This window comes from Coenobita brevimanus, chromosome 71 (assembly GCF_032717465.1).
Source record: "Coenobita brevimanus isolate Jiangsu-jjx chromosome 71, ASM3271746v2, whole genome shotgun sequence".
NCBI lineage: Eukaryota > Metazoa > Arthropoda > Malacostraca > Decapoda > Coenobitidae > Coenobita > Coenobita brevimanus.
In genome coordinates this window covers 3,773,067-3,793,726 of record NC_137024.1, presented here as the reverse complement: position 1 = coordinate 3,793,726, position 20,660 = coordinate 3,773,067, and the positions used below count along the sequence as shown (strand labels likewise).

General features: G+C 38.9%; 1 protein-coding gene across 1 annotated transcript in view; it reads left to right on the top strand.

Annotated features, from left to right (window-relative positions):
- Positions 1 to 20,660, top strand: part of LOC145406848 (uncharacterized) — a 123,871-nt gene that overhangs the window by 81,149 nt on the left and 22,062 nt on the right. Inside the window, exons 13-17 of the mRNA XM_080277956.1 lie at positions 98 to 358; positions 6,846 to 7,007; positions 17,240 to 17,339; positions 17,820 to 17,914; positions 19,860 to 20,015. Coding sequence (XP_080134082.1) covers positions 98 to 358; positions 6,846 to 7,007; positions 17,240 to 17,339; positions 17,820 to 17,914; positions 19,860 to 20,015 — 774 coding nt within the window. The remainder of the gene's footprint in view (positions 1 to 97; positions 359 to 6,845; positions 7,008 to 17,239; positions 17,340 to 17,819; positions 17,915 to 19,859; positions 20,016 to 20,660) is intronic.

Below are 20,660 nucleotides of genomic sequence, written 5' to 3'. Positions count from 1 at the left end.
GTTCAGTACTGCATACTTTAAAATGATGATTTTTGCCACATTAGTTATGTTTGTATGAATACCATAAATGACCTTTTTTGTATTGTAATGCACATAGGTCGGTGAGGAGAACCTAAAGAGTGACACAGTTGATGAACACCACTACCAGACCCTAGAGGAAGTGAGAGCTGATATAGTTGAGCAAGTCGGAAGTCCTCCCTCGCCCCCGTCACTCCCTCCGCTGCCAGCCCAGTCAACTCTCCCTGCCTCATCTCCAGCTCCAACTCCACCCGTTAAGGAAGAGTTGCCTGTGCTGAAGCGTTCTCCTGCCCCAGCACCCCAGCTGCCTCCCACACCTACAGAGCCAGCCATGCCAGAGGTAGAGTATGGAAGTGACACCACTGGCAGTGGGCTTTGCCTGTTGTTGGTTTATTTTCAGACAAATTAATGATCATGTTATGCCATTAGGGGCAGAGACTGGTCATCTGTCCTTCAGTGTTCCGAACTTTGGTTCCCTAACCTTTATATTTAACTTCAACAGTATATGAACTTTTTAAAAAGCCTTCAGTAATTCTGTCTGCTCTTAACTGATTTAACTTGCACTTAACAGAGAAATAACAACAATAAAAATGGTTTATCTAATTTTTCTCTGTGATTTGTGAAGATTGCCATGGACTCTGTTTTTGCCATGTACAGTATATTTCCATTTTATTGTTTAACAGGTTGTACTTTTTTGCCTTTATAATATTTCCAGTATGAGCTTGGCTAGCTAGCAGGGCTACACATTGCTTACATGATTACAGTGGCCTGTTATAACTTAACTCAGTTTCAGAACAGCACAGTACCACAATATCCCCTTCAAGTATCTATAGAGTAGCTGGAAATTACACAGTAGCTAAAAGAAATTGTATTTAGTTTTTTTAGTGATGAAAAATGTTGACCATCCAAGCTGAATATGGCACAAAGCTCTCCTTCAGGACCAAACAGACTAAGGACAAAGTAGTTCTTCTGAGAATCTCTTTGCATGTATCTAACCCAGTATTATTACTTCATCTACCAGTCATTTGTTTAGTCATGGAGTAAGATTTGGTATGTTTCAGTGGTTATGGTGAATTCTTATAAATGCTCTCAGGATGACTTCGACAGTAGTTTTTGTTCATAAACTTTGGTGATGGTGGTGGTGGCTTGTTCTCACTTCCATTTTGGCAATGTTGTTGTTGCGCAGAAAAGCTACTGCTAGCAGTAACACTCCATTTTATTAATAGCAGTTCAAATCATACATTTTTAATAAAACATGAACCATGATTTTTCGAAGAACTTGTGTGTTATTCCTTCATAATTGTATTTCAGGCAAGTTTTTATGTAACACTCTTGGTACACATTGCTGCAAGTGGGTGATTACAGTCTAATTTTGCTTACACTGGACCATGAATCTGAATGTTTCACCCCATGCATGCTACTTGAATAATGGAGTGGCTGGATTGGGAGACTGGTGGGTTGTTGAGTGGCTGGTTGTGACACTACTTGGTTGGTTGTACTATTAACATAATCTAATTAATAATGAATTATTGCCTGTTACATAAACTAGCATAAATTACATAGATTTAAAACAAACACTGAAGTACAGTATTATTAGAGCAGCTCTGTGATAAGCTTATTGTGTTTATAAATGGAGCTAAAAGGAAACCATTACGGAATAATAGTACTGTAATGTATTTTTTTATAGTAAATTATGACCTTTTATACTTCCTGTTCTAGAATGTTTGACTTTCAGTTATAAGTATTTGTGAGCTAGTAAAGTATACTACTATATCTACAGATCCTTGTGTAATATAAAGACTAAAAGATCGGATAATTAAACTTGCCTAAATTTACCCAAGTACTTTACAGTATGCAGATTAAAATGTTGTTTTCATATTGTATTTTACAATAATTATCTAATATCCCCATGAATGGCCATAGTTCAAAGAATTTTCTTAGGTTAATTTATGACCAGTTAAATACTGTACTTGCATATTGCTGTTCTTGTGCAGTGGCTGAAGGTGTCATGCCTTTATTATAACCTTTATACCTATATATTGGTGCTTGAACTTACTCCCAGAATTATTAGTTCTGTATACCATAAATTGCAGGATAAGTTATCTGAGGGTTTGGTAAACCTATTTTTACAACAGATACATATTAATTAAGATTTTTCTCTGGATGGTAGTTGCCTCTCTGAATTTTCTGGGGTACATATTTTAAAATTTGTTATTAATGGTAGTAATTTACATTTAATAATAGCCGAGATCCACAGAAACATTGAATACTTTTGTCACAAATGCGCTGTTGTTCAATTGATGACTATAAAGTTGCTCCCCTACTTACAAACTTCGTGTTATGAACTGTCAGATACGAGCTTTCGCTTAAGAAGCATTTATTGAGTTTCTTTGTCAGTGACATCCACATTATTTTGTATACTTTATTTATTGGGAGTTAATTACAGGGGTATTAGTGATTAAATTATCATGATGCAGTTGGTATAACAGTCATATCATAGTTTCCAGTTGTGCTTGTCAGTGATTTGTATATAAGGTATATGGCCTTGAGTATTAGTGAATTTCAACTTCAGAAATTTTTGAGTTATGGACCAACTCATATAGCCGATCAAGGTCATGAGCAAGGGAATAACTGTATTTTATTCATCTCTCAAATACGATGACCTCTTAGTGTCAAATGGAGAGAAGGAACATTCTGAAACTATTTTTCAGTGACTGATAATCAGATGTTGTTCAGCAGTTTTTCATTTTGTTATAGTTAATGCCTGTAAATAAAACTTCTGACAGTAAGTGCACTAGTGCCATTTGACTGTTCTTTATACAGTACACCAAGCCCTCGTTTTTCAACCGATCAGTATTTGACAATTCGTTGTTTCAGCATTTATAAATCTAATCCCATTTTCGTTGTTTGACATAGTTATCTCCGCCATTTCGACAATGCAAACAGCGCTCCCCCAGACAGACAGGCTGAGCTGCCTCAGTCTCCTACGCTCTGCCATGCTGAATGATTGCCTCTTTATCCGTCTGCATTTCTATTTGACCATGTGGAATACTACAGTACCACTGTGACTCCACCCAATACCCCTACTACTACCCCTGTCAAGTGCAGTCATGGGCCTACCAGCCTCAGTGAGTGTTTCGCCATTGTATGGTCAGATGACGATTGTGCCAATGATTAACGAACGCTCTTAACGCATAATACTGTTTTGGTGCTGGTTTTACGTAATGCACATCTTAGTTTGCACTAGGGTGGGTAGGTTATAATCATTGGGGGGGTCTTGTGGGTGAGGCTCCCAAGTTTGGTTTCAGTGCTTCCAGTTAGGCTGCCACTGCTATTTTTGGTTTTAAGTTGTATACATTTGAGTTTGTTTCGGTGTGGTGAAGTCATGTCCAGTCGGTGGGATCGGCAATAAACACGCTATCGGAGGTGTTTAGGTGGCTTTCTGTAATATCGCTAAGTAGGTATATTTCATTTTTTCTCCAGTATTTCTTTGCTTGAAAATCAAATGTCAGTCATCTGAGATGAATGTAGTACTAAATTAATTTTCCTTGAGAATGTAGGTGTATAGGAAAACAGCTCAAATCCCTGTGTCACTCAGTATTTTTTCTATCATTATGGAAGATTTTTTTGAATGATGCAGGTGGTCAGGAACCTAACGCCCCTGTTTTTTAACAATCTTATGGGAAAAACAGGTTAGTTATATAACCATTTTTTGGAATGCATCCCTCTCGAATAATGGGGGAGAGGTGTACAATAAACTGTTTCCAGTATAAGTACAGTACATCCCCCTAGTATGCGCCTATATGGGCGACACTGGACATCGTATACTAGGAATTCGCGTACTGTGAATACATAAATTTATGGGAAAAATTACATATGGGCGGCACCCCCCTTCATGGGCAACCTTTGAGACGCCTTTCAGACCTAAGTATTGTACTATACAGGGAAACTATCAAAGACATATTACCTAAGATAAAATAAACCAAGATTATGGCATTACTAGGTAAATGAACAAGGATATGGCTTAACCAACAAGAATATGACTTCTCACCTTTACCCGTTACCACTTCTTGGGGGGACAGTGTCGCGCACTCGGGGTAACCCCGGATTTGGGCCACTCTTCGCTGCCCGTCTCGCTTACAAGGAGTTCAGTTCGCGTACTGGAAAAAAACAAAAAAAAAAAAAACATGGGGTATCGTGTACTCGGAACTCGTGTACTGTGGGGATGTACTGTATATAGGAATTCACTTTGTATGATAGGTGAATAAGGGTCAGGGTGATGACAGATGTGTAGTCAGGTCTCATTATACGATTGTTCGTTATGTGATGAATTGATACAGTGATGAACTGAAAGTTATACTCTGCCCAGTTTTGTGATAACAATATCAAAATTCTCTTATATGGTAATTGTGATGGCCATGAATGACAATCCTGTGCATACACGGCACCACCTGCATAAGCAGTCAGCCAGATCTCTGAGCCAAGTTGGCCTCCCAGTGTTTACATTTGCTGTGTTTGTCTCCCTTTCATTCCATTTTGTGTTTGTAAGGCCATTTAAACACATAGCAAGAACCAAATACCTGGAGTAAGAACTTCTTTTGTGTGAAATACTGAAACTTGTGATTTGGAAATCATATCAGGAAAGGTGATTTGGAAATCATATCAGGAAAGGATGCTACCCCTAGTGGAAAGCATAATGCTACTGAGGGTGCCAAGGGCAAGCCTAAAAGGGTAAGGTTTTTCAAGGAAATAGTTTATGTGGCTCTTGGCCCCCCTCATAGTCCCCACTGAACCCATGTTATATTGACCTTACTATTCAATATGTTGTTATGCAATGGGTTTTAAATTGATGCATACCCATCGTTTTATGAGATGACTACTTTATTATATATATATATATATATATATATATATATATATATATATATATTTAAGAATGATATTAAACCAGCCATTTGGTTGGCAGCACAGTGCGAATGGTGTACTGATCACTGCATTAATGATGTGCTAATGATATTTTGGACATTTATCTGAATTGGAGCTGTTAATACTGTATATAAAACAGTACTGAGATCCTTTGGTTATTGTGCATATTTAGTGCTGAACATGGCGCATGTTAATGGAGTTGTGTGATAACAATATGCAGAACCTGCAGGATTTAGTATAATTGGTCCTAGGCACCCCAAGCACAAATCTAAATTTTCCCGTACACAGCAGTTAAGAACCACTGAATTTATACATAGTGTTGTGGTAAGAACCAGAACACACATAGGCATGGTTAGCATAATAGAAAGTGATGAAGAGGGCATAATAAGGTGGAAATACGTACCGTGGAGAGAATTGAGATAGGCTTGAAGTAAGGAGTGCCAAGACTAAAGGGTGGAGAGTTTGTGGCCTCCACTACCTGAGCTTAACTCCTCGAGTAGGGCCCTGCCTTCAAATCCCTCAGAGCCATCAGAATCCACAGACACTGCATCAGGGGATACAGGTGGGCGTTGCGGTTATTCTTGACGCTGGTGAGAAAAGTTCGTGATTTGCCTTGGCTTTCACGACTAAAAGGGCCTGGTCAGCAAAAAGAGCTCACTCATGCAGTGATTTCACAGGCTGATGTACCAGGCCAGTTTGCATGAGGCATGTGTGAGTGCATATATTTGTGAGTCTCAGACTTAGCCCAGCTCTCTGTTTGGAACAGTCAAATGTCAAATTATGTCATGGTTGATGTGCCGGGCCCGTGCGCATGAGGCTTGTGCATATCATTGTGAGTCTCAGGCTCAGCCCAGCTCAGGCATGCAATAATTTTGTTGTTTAGCTAAAAAATGCATATTGGATTTATCGTCACTCAGTGATAACAAAAACTATGATAACCAAGTGTGCTATAGTCAAGGGATCACAGTACAACTTCCCAAATTTAAAAATCTGATTTCCAAAAACCTCCATTTTGCATAATATTTTTATGTCCCATTGGTGGATGTTATATATCCTCATAGAATCAGTACATACTTGAAGACCATTATTTGTGGATAAGTATAACAACTGATGATATTATGCCAATACAAGGTACTTCATTATATCTACAGTTCATGGTACTGTAGGCTGTTTTTTACATAATTTTCTCATAGTTATCACCACGACTGTACTTTCCAAAGTACTGTACAGTACTGTACTGGGTATTCCATTTTCCATAACATTTTTTGAACCAGGCATTTTAGATTTGAGAGATTTTATTCTAATACATTACAGCAGTGATCAGTGATAAAAGCAGTGCGTGCTAGAATTAAAATTCAAACTCATTGTCAAGCGATATGGACCAGAAAACTATTTTTCAAGATAACCCTTTAGGGGATGTGGTTCTAATAAAAAGTCAGACTTTGGACGTGTGCAAAATTTAGTGAGGGAGGAACCCCATGGTTTGGACCCAAGAGCTTTGCCAGTATAAGCCAGTAAGCAGAGAGGAGTACACTAAGTACTCTTCCAGCAAAATCCCACACACAGGAAACTTGGGTAATAATGGGTTAATAATCGTTATTATTTGGGGGTCTTTTAAAATTATTTCCATAATGCAAGTCAATTCCTAATGTCGGATGTAAAAAAAAAAGAATTTATTCAGCCTGTGATTTTTGGTATACAGAATAAGCATTATAAACATATAATAACCAACTACCGTGTATTGCAAAGCTGTATCATGTTAAGTGTTGGATGTGAAATGGCGATTCAGAAAAATAAACCTCAGTAAACCAGAGTAGTGTCACAGCAGTCTAGTATCATCTGTCTAAGTACTTTGATGCCTGAGGCCATTTTGATCCCTCATAATGCATGCGGCCAATCAGGTGCTAGATGTGACGTGGACGGACAGTGGCCCCTCCCAGGCGGCACCTCCTTCGGAACCCCCTCCTCCCCCTCCCCCTGATGATGACGATGACTCTGACTCCTGCGACCTCCCGAGTCTGTCTGAGCAGCAACGGGAGGAACAGGAGCACGAGGATGATGAGGTGGGTATTGTTATGTGATGCCTGTATGATAGCATCACTACTGGCCACAAAAAGGTTGATGCCACTCTCTTACAGTAATTAATGACTTGAGTACGTAAAGTTTCATTTTATGGAGTGATAAAATATTATACAATTTGATTTATTTGAGAAAGCTGTTTCCAGCTAATAACATCAATCTATTTATGGTCAGTAACTCCACACCAGTTGTAAATATTCTTCTCTTTCCTCGCTTTTGTGAACTCACTGTGAGATTTTCAGATGTGAGTCTTTGGTGTACTTGAGAGTTGCAACATGCCAGATGCTGAATCCTACCATGTGTACCTCCTGGAAGTATCTGCATACCTGTAGTTTGTTTTAATGACACACAGAGCTCTCCTTCCAGCACTGGCAAACACTTAACACTAAATCCATGTACTGCAGTACCGCACAGACACACTTGGGTCTTTTCCAGAGTTCATGCAGAAGGTATTTGTGTGCCTTGACAGTTTTCCTGTTGTATATGAGAATAGAGCTACTTTTAGTATGTTTCATCAACATCTAATATACAGTATACTGTATATCTATTTATCTATCTATCTATATGTGTGTGTGTGTGTGTGTGTGTGTATAGGTGTATATAATTATAGATAGATAGGTAGCTACAGTATGCCACATGTAATTGTAAGAAAAGAACAAATTTATTTATTACTTAATTTTTATTGAGTGTAGAGTGAAGAGCTGTAGCTGTCAAGACATATTAGCAGAGTATTTTTTAGTTAGGACAAATCACTGTTCCAAGAATTTTTACAGTTTCTGTTTGGTTGCCCTGCCTTGGAGAAACTCGTGTCTTGGCTCATACTTCATCATCATCCTAGCTATCTATATTGTCTTCATGTTAAATATTCATTGTTCGGCAGCTTCAGAAAAAATATATAGAAAAGAAAAGGGAACTGTACTTTGTTTTTGTTGATTTGGAGAGGCCCTTTGACAGAGTTCGTAGTGAGGTAGTGAAGTGGGCAACGAGAAAGCTTGGGATCAAGGAGTGGCTGGTTAGGGTGGTTATGGCTATGTATATGGGTGTTGCACCCAGATAAGGGTGAATGGAGATTTGAGTGATGAGTTTTCAGTCAGTGTTGGTGTGTACCATGGGTCAGTCTTGAGCCCCTTGCTGTTTATTATGGTACTTGAAGCCCTCTCACGTGACTCTAGAAATGGATTCCTGTGGGAGATGGTTTATCCTGATGATTTGGTGTTGATTGCAGAGAATGAAAGGGAGGCAGGGAAAAGATTTAGGAAAGGGAGAGATGGTATGAAGCACAAGGGCTTAAGAGTAATTGCAGATAAAACAAAAGTGATGGTATCTAGGGCTTGGGGCAGTACTGTTAAAGAAGAGGGTGAGTGGCCATGTGCAATTTGCCAGAAGGGCATGGGAAGTAATTCCATCTTGTGCAGTGTTTGTGATAAATGGGTGCATAATAGATGTGGTGGTATTAGAGGTACAGTCGCCCCAAGAAGTGATGGCAGAGTTTCAGATTGCTTCGGTCACTCTGCATTGCCATACGTTCAATGAAACAGTGAATATAAGGTAAATATTCAATGCCTTCATCACTTCATATCAATAAAATAGATATTATATCACGCCAAGAATGATGTAAAATGAATAACAGGAGGCAGTGATATATTAGGAGTTAACACTTATGTAGTTACCTTTCCCGATTTGAATGAATGTGATATGTATTACTCCGCGCGCGGTGGGCAGTAGGCCTATAACTCCGTGTTCCTGATTTATTTGTTTCCCATGTTTTCAAATACAGATGCTCTAGTTTTGAAGACCAGTTAAGGAAAATTCTTTTGACTGCAATACACTGCCTTATTTTCAAATGCTGTGGTGATGAAACAGCAACAATAAGGATGCCATAACAATGAAATTATTATTCGTAATGATGCCCTACCTGCGGTAGCAGCAAGACTGTACTGCCTTTTTTTTCTGTCTTTCTCTCGCCAATAATAATTAAAATTAGCAACGTTATTCCCAACTGATGTAAAATTATTTTTACTTGTAAGGAGGTATGACAGATTCTGCCTTTTTCTCTTACACTAGGCAATAAACAGGACCAAAACATGAGTTCATAAACTTTTGCAATGCAAAAGCATGCACTCTTAACTTCATCTTTTAACCTTAATATCTGTCTTTTTAAATAAACTGTAATGTCCTGCTGAACAGAAAATGCAGATTTGGAAGTTTTGAACTCAGTGATTTGTTTATGAACCTCTGCATTTTATTACTCTTGCTAATCGATTATGCACTGAGGATATCAGATTATGACAGAAGTTGGCATTCTCCAAGGAGCTCCGACTCTAGGGAAATTTCGAGGTTCTTTTTTTATACTTCTTTCACCAATAGCCCTTTGGCATATATTAAATAATCCAGAGATTTTTTTTGATGGAAAACTGGCCAAAGGCAGTGTAATAACTTCATATCTTTGAGTAAATGTTATCTCCTTTCGTACGTGTTGATCAAAACATTTAAAATAGCTTACTGGCTTGCGCCGCCTTCCCGCTTTCTGTCGTCGTCCATGGAGACATTGGAAACGGAAATAAATGACTTTAAATTATTCCCTAGTATTGTAACGTAAATTATTTTATAAACAATAATTATTAATTTTAATTGTTTATTGAGGCACCCTTTTGTTCATTCTTACGCTACTATGAAATTGTTGTGTGTTACCATACTAGACTTGAACTCCACAAATTATTCCTGACTGTCCCTGAGCGATAGTTGTGAAATTTCAATTAGTTCCGTTTAGGATTTCCTATTATCGTAACTAACGAACTGCTTCCCACAGTTTTGAAATATACAGGTACTTTAGCATTGATTTATTGTTTTTTGTAACAGTTTTACGTATTAGCTTTCACCTCGTAGAGATATAAGCAAGAGTATATGCACCATCGCTGACCAAAAACTTCTGGATACTCCACCGTCACTTCTTAGGCCAACTGTACACTGCAAGAACATGCTGATTTCTTGTGTGCAGTGTGTCAGGGAGAGCATGTTGAGATTGTCAAACATGAAAGGATTGAACATGCTGGTGAGTCTCTTAAGTGTGTGGAAGAGTTTTGTTATTTGGGAGACATGTTATGTGCTGGAGGTGGGGCTGGAGCTAGCCCTGTGGCTAGAGTGAGGAGCAGTTGGAAGAAGTTCAGGGAGCTGTTGCCTCTCCTGACATTGAGAGGGCTCTCCCTCCATGCTAAGGGATCTTTGTATGCAGCATGTGTTAGGAGTGTAATGCTGTATAGTAGTGAGATGTAGGCAGTAAAAGAAGAGGATATTTGCAGTCTGAAACATACAGAAATGGCAATGCGTAGGTGGATGTGCAGTGCGTCCCTGAATGTAAGGCCTGGGGGGGCTAGGTTTATGATGAAAGAGTTGAGCGATAGGATGGGACTGGAGTGTATTGGTGTTGTGATGAGGAGAGGTAGATTGAGATGGTTTTGGGATGTGGAGAGGATGGGGGATGATAATTAGGTGCAGAAAGTGAGAAGTGTTAATGTTGTGGGTAGGGCAGTGACAGGTAGACCGAGAAAGACATGGGACGAGGTCACTGAATGTGACCTCAGGGATAAGGGACTAAAGAGGGAAGCTGCTAAAGATCAAGCAGCATGGAGATCAGCCATTAGGTGACCAAGGCCAACACATGCAAGCATATTGGAGCCATGAAAAACGAAATGAAAAGAACGAAGCGTTAGATAACACTTCACCTTAGCTATGGCTAGTGCAGTAGGTGAATTCAGGAATGATGAGGTTGGTAAAGCAGTGATAGCAGTATTTCTCAGTGTAAGACCACATTCTTTCCAGGTCCACATAGCATGCAGGATGTGGCAGGCCATGTAGAAATAAAGCATATCAGCTTGAAAAATTATAGAGCATTACCTTTGCCATTGACAAAATCTCCATGGTAGTCTACAAAATGCATGTAATCCAGGAGTTCTAATGGTTTGTTTACTGTAATGAATAACTTAAGTGTGACACTGAGCATTTCACATTCTTGTAGTTGAGGACTACTTGTCCTTCACCACCAACACTTTACTCAGAATTATTTTTAACCTCCACACCTCTCATCACCCAGACATTCACAGAATTTTCAATTAGTTCACAAAGATCTCATTGACGAATCGCAAACCGCATAATCAGCATACATTAGATTTTAAGTATTTCATCTTTCATCTATTCATCACCACTTTCACTCCCAGTTTCCTAACCCTTTAACAACCATGGGAACATCACACACCCTTGATTCAGTGCAGCTCAGATATACACTGAACCACTCACTCAGATATTCTTCTGCTTGCAGACATGCTGTGTCGGCATCATGTAAATTCTTAGCATTTGATAGCTTTCATTTCACACTATACATAGTAACCCTTACAGTCCTTCCCTTTTACAGTGTCGTGTGGTTTTTATTTCTGTTTCCTCTCTGGTCTTTCTCTTCAGTTGCCTTTTCTGATTTCCCTCTTTTTAAGACTTCTGTCACCTCTTCTTACTTGCTTATTCTCATAAACAGTGTCTTTATCATGTCATTTGCACTAACTTTTCCTTCAAAGCCTTTAAATTCAGCATCTCCATCATCATTGTTTTGGTTGATCACCATCATGTGGATGTTCATTGATCGTACGGCAGTTCAAAAAAATATACCTTATATATAGATAGATATTATATATACAGAATATATATATATATATATATCAGTCAATCATTTCCTGTGGCACCCCACGGGATGCATAGGGCCTCAATGAACTCTCTCCACCAATATTTGTCTCTTGCCATCTCCTTCAGGTCCCACCAACACTCCTCTCCTGCTTCTTTTTTCATTGTCCTCAACCAGGTTTCCCTCGGCCTACCTCTACCTCTTCTTCCTCTAGCAATCCACTCTGGCACATCCTGTATTAAACAACCTTCTTTTCTGTATATGTGCCCCAGCCACTTCCAGCGAGACAGTCTCACATATTCATTAACTGGTTCCACTCTCTTAATATCCCTTACTCTTTCATTTGTAACTCTGTCTTGCCACTTTACCCCAAGAATCCTTCTCAGTATTTTATTCTCAAATCCTAATACTTTCTGATCTGTTGCAATTGTACTGTACCATGACTCATGCCCGTAAATTAAAATTGGTCTAACCATGGACTTGTAAATTTTCACTTTAGTATGTACCGAAAGCATATTATTATTCCAAACAGATTTCAACATTCCAACAGCTCGCCAAGCCTGTCTAATCCTCTCCTCAATTTCATTGTTTAATGATCCATTAGATGATACAATCGTTCCCAGATATTTAAAGTTTTCTACATTCTTCACCACATTATTCCCAATTACACAGTCGATTTGGTTCTCCACGTTCATATTAATAATTTCAGTCTTTCCACAATTTATTACCAATCCCACTTTTTCTCCTTCCTCCACCAGACAATCGAGCACCCTCTGCATCTCGTAAATACTTCCGCAAATCAGTACAATATCATCAGCATAGTCCAAATCCATCAGCTTCTTATTTTCTGTCCAGTTAATTCCTGCACCTGTTCTCCTTACAACCTTTTTCATAACATAATCCATAACCAAAACAAACAACAATGGCGAAAGAACTCCTCCTTGAATCACTCCTGACCTAACTTGAAATGGATCACTCAAGGAACCACCCACCATTACCTTACAAAAAGTACCTTCATGCAGGCTTCTAATAATATTTACAAGCTTTTCTGGTATACCATAGAATCTCATAATTTTCAACATAGCTCCACGTGAAACACTATCAAACGCCTTTTCAAAATCCACAAAACACATGTTAAGTGGCATTTTCATCTCATTAGCTTCTTGCATTAGATGCCTTACAGTACAAATCTGATCATTACAACCTCGACCCTTTCTAAATCCCGCTTGTTCTTCTCTTAAAATTTTATCAATTACTGGCTCTATTCTGTTCAACAAGATTTTGGAAAAGACTTTTGCAACTACAGGTGTCAAAGTTATCCCCCTCCAATTGCCACACACACTTAAATCTCCCTTTTTTGGTATTTTTATAATCACTCCATTTTTCCACTCTTCTGGAATTCCACCATTATCCCAAGCCACATTAAAAAGTTTCAAAAGCGCATTCATCAACTCGTCGTTTTCCACCTTAAGCATTTCAGGGAATATTCCATCCTCACCTGGAGCCTTAAAATTCTTTAACTCCTTTATAGATTTTGCTACCTCTTCCAAAGTTATATCCCCTGTTTCTATCTGCAAATCTCTCTCGGCTGGCAAAATGTCCTCTTCAGCTGGGATTGGTCTATTTAGAACAGATTCAAAGTGCTCTTTCCATCTTCCTTTTATATCCAAAACTTTAGTCATCAAATTACCATTTCTATCTCATACAGGTATTTCCTTCCTTCTCCTTTCAGTCCCAGTTAACTCCTTTATGGCCTGATACGCAACTCTTGTGCTCTGACCGTCATTTTTACTTAATTTAATTTCTGTCTCTGTCGCCTTTTCATCATATAGTCTCCTCTTATCACGTCTAACGAGTCTTTTTACTTCAGAATGTAAACTCCAGTACTTTGCTCTAAGTACTTCAACTACCTGGCCATCAACATGTTGTTCTTCACTTCTTAACTTAGCCACTTACCTTTTCTGAATTACATTCCATGTTTCATCTGACATCCACTTTTTCCTTCTCGCTTTTCCCTTTTTCTTAATAGTAACCTTAGCACTCTCATGCAAAACCTCTTTTACCTCTCTCCACATTTGATTAATATCATTGTCTTCAGATTCCATCAAAGTCTGCAGGACTAGAAACCTGTTTTTACATTCGCACCGAAACTTTTCCCTCGTGCTCTCATCACTTCTCAGCTCATCAAAATCATAATTATTACCTCCTGTACAATTACCATTAACGTTTCTCTTAAGTTTTATTTTAATCTTTGACACAACAAGTTGATGATCACTACCTATATCTGCTCCCCTCCTTACGCAAACATCTTGCAAATAACTTCTATGCCTTCTGCTAATTGCAATGTGGTCAATCTGGTTACAATATTTACCACATGGTGAAATCCAAGTAGTCTTATGTGTTTTTCTATGCTCAAAGATAGTTCCACCAATGATAAGGTCATTTGCCAAACAAAAGCTTGCAAGTCGCACCCCATTTTCGTTTCTTATACCAGCACCCTCCTTACCCATACAATCTTCAAAGCCATCCCTACTACTGCCAACAATTGCATTAAAATCACCAATGCAAACTAACACATCATGTCTTGCCACTCTATTCACTACATCTTGCAGCTTCTCATAAATGTCATCCTTCATTTCATCAGCAGCCTCATTTGTCGGAGCGTACCCTACAACCATACTGATATTACCATGGTCAGATTTTAAGCGAGCATAAAGCAAGCGCTCATTAATTGGTTCAAACTCACATAGTGCCTTGCAAGCATCTCTACTCAGCAGTAAGCCTACTCCTTGGTAATGATTTCCATCACTCCTACCAGAAACCAACATAGTAATACCATCTTCCAAATTCATTTTATCAACTCCAAGCAACCTCGTTTCTGTAAGAGCACAAATATCCATCTTGTATTCCTTGAACACTGATATAAGTTCTTCCATTTTACCAGCCTGATTGAGAGTTCGAACATTCCAGTTTCCTATTCTTAAGATTCTTTTTGGATTTATGAACTTATTTCTACACCGTGGGATTCTTAGCACCCCCTGCCCACTTAAGGGCTGCACGGAACTGAGGGCCATTGCTTCATCACCAGAGTTCATCAAGATTTCTTAGGCAGTAAATTTTTTTTACCCTGGAGCCAATGCCAGTGACTCGCAGGAACCAGACAGTGGAGAGAGGAAATTAACTAAATGAAAGTAAAATGCAGAGGGTTTGGACAGACAAAGTACAAGGGAAAGAAAGAGAGCAAAAAGAATGTAGATAAAAGTGTCCCTTTTAGTCGCCTCTTACGACAAGCAGTGAATACTGGGGAAGTATTCTATCCCCCCTTCCCCAGTATATATATAATATTGTATTGTTTTTATTATATTGTAACATTTGTAAAGGCTCTGGCATACTTGCATGTGTCATCCTTGGTCACCTAATGATGGCTCTTCATGCCGCTTGATATCTGGCAGCCTCCATATTCAGTCCCTTATCCCTGAGGTCACAGTCTTTGACCTCATCTCATTTGATGATCTGTCTGCCTCTCACAACCTTATTTCCATTGTTCACACTTCTCACCTTCCACACCCAGTTGCCATTCTCCATCCTCTCAGCATGCCCAGACCATCTCATTCTACCCCTCCTTATCACAGCATCAGCCATCATCACCTAATGCTGGCACTACACACTGCTTGATCTCTGGTAGCCTCCATATATACAGTTCCTTATCCCTGAGGTCACACTCTATGACTTCAGCTGAGGTCTTATTCAGTCTACCTCTCACAACCCTTCCTCCACTGTTCACACTTTTCACCGTCCACACCCAGTTGTCATTCTCCATCTTCTCAACATGCCAAGATAATCTCAATCTGCCCCTCTTCACAAAACAAATATGCTCCAATTCCATCCTTCCTCTCTACTCCTCAGTCTCAACCCTAGCCTCACCAGGTCTTGCATTCATGGACATGCTACATATCCGTCAAATCATTGCCATTTCTGTGTTTTTGAGCCTGCAAATATCCTTTTCCTTTACTGCCCAGGTTATACTACCATACAGCACTACACTCCTAATACATGACACATATAAAGATCTCCTAGCATGGTGGGAGAGGGCAACAGCCTCATGAACTTCCTCCAACTTTTCCCTACCCAAGCCATGGAGCTAGCTCCTACCTGACCTCCAGCACATAACATGTCCCCCAAATAACAAATCTGTTCCACACACTCACTAGGAAGATCAGTCCTATCATGGTTGACAATCTCTACATGCTATCCCCTACAAACTGCACACATGAAATCAGCATATTTCACAGTCTACCTCTAATACCACTATATCTCTTATGCGCCCACTTATCACAAACACCGCACAAAATGGAGTTACTTCCCTCACCTTTGTGGCAAACTGCATATAGCCACACTCTTTCTGCTTTGACAGTGCTGCCACCAGCCATAGGTATCATCATTTCCATTTTATCTGCATTTACTCTCAAACTCTTGTACCCATTCTGTTTTACCGTATCCTAAATCTTTCCTCTCCCTTCTGTTCATTCTTTGCAATCAACACCAAGTCATCAGCATACAACATCTCCCATGGGAGTCCTTTTCGGAAGTCACGTGAGAGAGCCAGCAGCACCATGACAGACAATGAGGGGATCAAGACTGACCCCTGATGCACGCCAGCATTCACTGAAAACTCAAATCTCCATTCATTCTCACCTGGGGGTGCAAGCACTGACATACATAGCCACAACCACTATAAACAGTCACTCCGCAATCCCAGGTTTTCTGATTGCCCACTTCACCACTTCCATAGGGATCTGACAAAGTCCTACTTCAAATCAGCAACAAAGTACCATACCCTTTTCTTTCATATATATATTTCCTGAAGCTGTCAGACAGTGATTATGATGTGAGTGGTCCCCATGCTGGGCATAAACTCGAACTGCATCTCATCAGTATTCACTCTTTCCCTTATCATACCTTCTAGGACTCCCTACATTACCTTCATTATCTGGTCCAAAAATTTTATCCCTCTATAATATCTTTTTTCTAGGGCATCACCCTTCCACTTGAACACATTTACAATCACACTCTTCAGCCACTCATCTGGGATAACATATTCATAATGCACATAATTGTATTTATCAGATCAGTAACTAAACACATTCCTGTATCTCTTGAGGCCTTCAGCATTTCAGCAGTCCACCCAGACACACCTGCTGCCTGCATATAATCCAGCTCACAGTAGCAGCATCAGTCAAAGGTCAAGGGCCAATCATTTGAAGATAACTTGAATAAAATTTAAAATGTTATCAGATTCAAGAGGTTAGCACACCATTTTAACACAGATTAGGTGCTGTATGCATTGGTTTGAATCCATAAGTGATGGCTGAAAGGTTTTTGATCATTTGATGCCACCAGATGTGTACACCAATGGCATTCCCTTTACTGTTCTGGACTGCAGTAGCCTAGTCCCAAGCTCCAACATCTTGCAGGGGTTGATATGGGACTGGATGTTACATTGTTTATGCATGAAGTATTTTAACTGTGATTTGTGTCCCTGGATAGGATGGTTTCACCCGAGAGAACTCGACGCGACGCCTGAAGAAAGAGATTTATCGCCGCATGTCAAACTTCCTTGGAACTTCGTCAAACTACATCGAAGAGGGTGAGTCAAAGTACTGTATGTATCTTTAGCACACATATATATATATATATATATATATATATATATATATATATATATATTTATATGGTCATTAGTGTTGATCAAAAATATTTTTATAATGGAATGTGTTGAAAAAGTTCCCTCCCACCCAATGTATTTGAAAGAATAAAGGTTAGGAGGGTAATGTGACAATATTAATTTATATATTTGGTTACACTTTAATCTGATTTACTTTTAATGCTGTATTATGTCAGTTGAAGCACTATTTACTCATACAAAGATTTTATTCAGCTAAAGAGAACTCAGAACCCACAGTTAAAAGCCATAATATCAGGATATATTTTAAAGCAGCATCACTTTACATTTTAACCGGGGTTATTAAAATTTTTCACATTGCTTAGAGTTGCTTCTATCTTTGATTGCAGAAATTGTACTGCATAAATAACACATAAGTTTAGTAAGCGTATTTGTGGCCAACAGAAACATCAGTGAAGCCACCACCTGACCTGACGGATCTTTTGAGACAGGAGAGAGAGGTGGAACGCAGTCTGTATGGAGGCCGCTCACCGACACAGGTGAGACAGCTGATCCATAGGAAGAAAAAGATGTCAGGTAGAAGTCAGAAATCAGAATGCACTGGAGTAAGGAAGAGCTAAGCAGGCAAGGAGCAGTGGTGTCATGTATAAGAAGAAAAATATCAGGATGAACAGAAAGATGTCAACTTTGAGGGAGAATGTACTGTATATCAATTAGAGGGAGTGGTCTCATGACAAGGGTGATGTACAGTATTGAAAGAATGGGATAAGTGCCAGAACAAGAAGGGAAAATTATAGGAAAAATAGAAGTCAATTGTAGAAGAGACAGCAAGAAATACTGAGAGAGAATGAGAAAGAGAGAGTTTTATGAATTAATGAAAAGTTTTGATAAGGTATGCATTAGTGTTGTTTAACTTAATCACCCAACCCTTCACTCCTCCCCACTTCTGACAGTTCCCTCATATACCTGTGTGTTACCAGCAGTTTGAAAGACAACAGGCAGCAGATTTTTTCAATATTTCGGATATTCTGGGTTTACAATGGAAGAGTTGAGAGGTAGGATGGGACTGGTGTGTATTGGTGTTGTGATGAGGAGAGGTAGATTGAGATGGTTTGGGCTTGTGGAGAGGATGGGGGATAATAATTGGGTACAGAAAGTGAGAAGGTAGGGTGGTGAAAGGTAGACCGAAAAAGATCTGTGACAAAGTCATTGAGTGTGACCTCAGAGTTAAGTTACTAAATAGGGAAGCTGCCAGAGATCGAGCAGCATGAAGAGCCATCATTAGGTGGCCAAGGCCAATGCATGCAAGCATGTTGGAACCTACAAAAACAAAAATGAAAATGATGCAGTTACAGGACCAGCATATCAGATAACAACATATAAGCTCAGAATGCTGAAATCAGACACATGGCCAACTTTAGTTTTTGTACATGTTGTAGCTGGTTCATTTGCTCATGATGCAGGTCCAGGCTCCTAGTGTATGAAATATATACTGTACATGGAAAAACTCCAGTTGACTTGACATAAAAGCTCTCAGAATAACAGTAGAGCGAGTGCATATAAACCACAGATATTAGTCACTTACACCAGGAAAGAAAATACTGTACATCCTTGCCTTTGGCCCCACTTAGATTGGGTAAAATATGATCATGTGTTACAGTCCAATTTACAAAATTTGAAGTGGTTGAGATCTAGAAGCTTTCTTAAATTTGATTTTTCTTTTGAAACCTAGAATTCTTTACCCTTACCTCATGCTTAGCATTCCCTACTGTAATCACTCTAACCATGCTGTATTTTATTATCCAGAAGTTATGGTTTTAATCAGTCAAGTATGAAAGTTTAACAGTAAACAGAGATGATTTATGGTCCATGGGGATGGAATCACTGAACAAATGATGATGAAATCAGCCTTGTGGAGCAAGGTACAGTAGTCCAGCTTGAAGTAGCTGTGGTGACTGTAGACCATTGTGGCACACTATCATTACCCTATATATCGGGAAAAGTCCAGTAAAACCAGAAGTAGTCTGGATTCCATGGTCACTACGATAAGGTAAATAAAAGACATGTTTATCAGTGTTCAGTACAGTATTATTATATATATTATACCATTTGATTATTGTCGTGAATGTACTGGATAACACAGTACAGTACTGCAGTGGTAGTGAAAACATTTAAAAAACTGATGGTGCGATCTGGACTACTGTCTGATATATCAGAAAAAGTCCAGGTTTAGCAGAGGGAAGTCCGGATGTCATTTTTATTAGAATTTTGCTTTTTTCAGAATGGTTTGGGCCCCAATTAGTCCTTTATAGTGAGGTTTTACTGTAAATGTATTCTTCATTTATTCATTATTAGTAATATACTTTAGAAACACTTTGGAAAACTGGTATTTGGGGAAATTAGGATTTTGGGAATTGCACTCCAATTTTCACTCGTTTAATGGTAATACTGTATAGGTTACATATCAGGTATATACATCTACAGGTACTAATGGAAGCTGAGCTTGCTCGTCGTGAGCGTGAGATAATTGAAAATGTGGAGAGATCAGAGCAGTTAAAGCAACAGCAGCAGCAGCCAGCAGATGCTGGAACTGTAGGTGGAGATAAAGGCGACTTTGATGATCACATGCAGTACCAAGAGGTAAGAAATAATGAAAAAGGAAAAGTAAAATAATGTGAAAGTACGATGCAGTATTTTAAGATTTACAGGAATGTAGGAAAGAGAAATCTTTTTATGTGATAGATTTCTGCAGTAGAAGTATGCATTACTTAACAAAGGAATATGAGATAAGTCACAGTTGCTGGATGATGAAATTTCTTGTTTACTGGAATCATCTCTGTTACTTCTCTAGCAGGATATGACAGTAAGGGAAAAACTTTCAGATTTCTTTGTACTTACTGTACATTCCTTTTAATTTTTTTATTTTCTCTCTGTACAGTGGTTGACCCCCTCATTCATTCTGACATGAATCATAAGAATTTGGTAATATTCTCATCCTGAATTTGTAGTTGGCTCAGCAAACCTGAATCAAGGAATGGAAAAATATTGAAGAGTATATCCCAAAAATCAAAGTTTCCATTTGACACTTGTTACATGTAACCATGATTTCTGTACTGTACTTTCAAGGGAAGGAACTTTTGCACGCATTTGGAGTAGCTTTAGCATACTGGTAGTAGAATGGAAAGAGTGTTATTTCTGGTGTATTATTGCATACATATTGTGTACCAGTTTTATAATCAAGGACTGATGTAATTTTCTAGTCAAAAATTACACATAGCATTATGC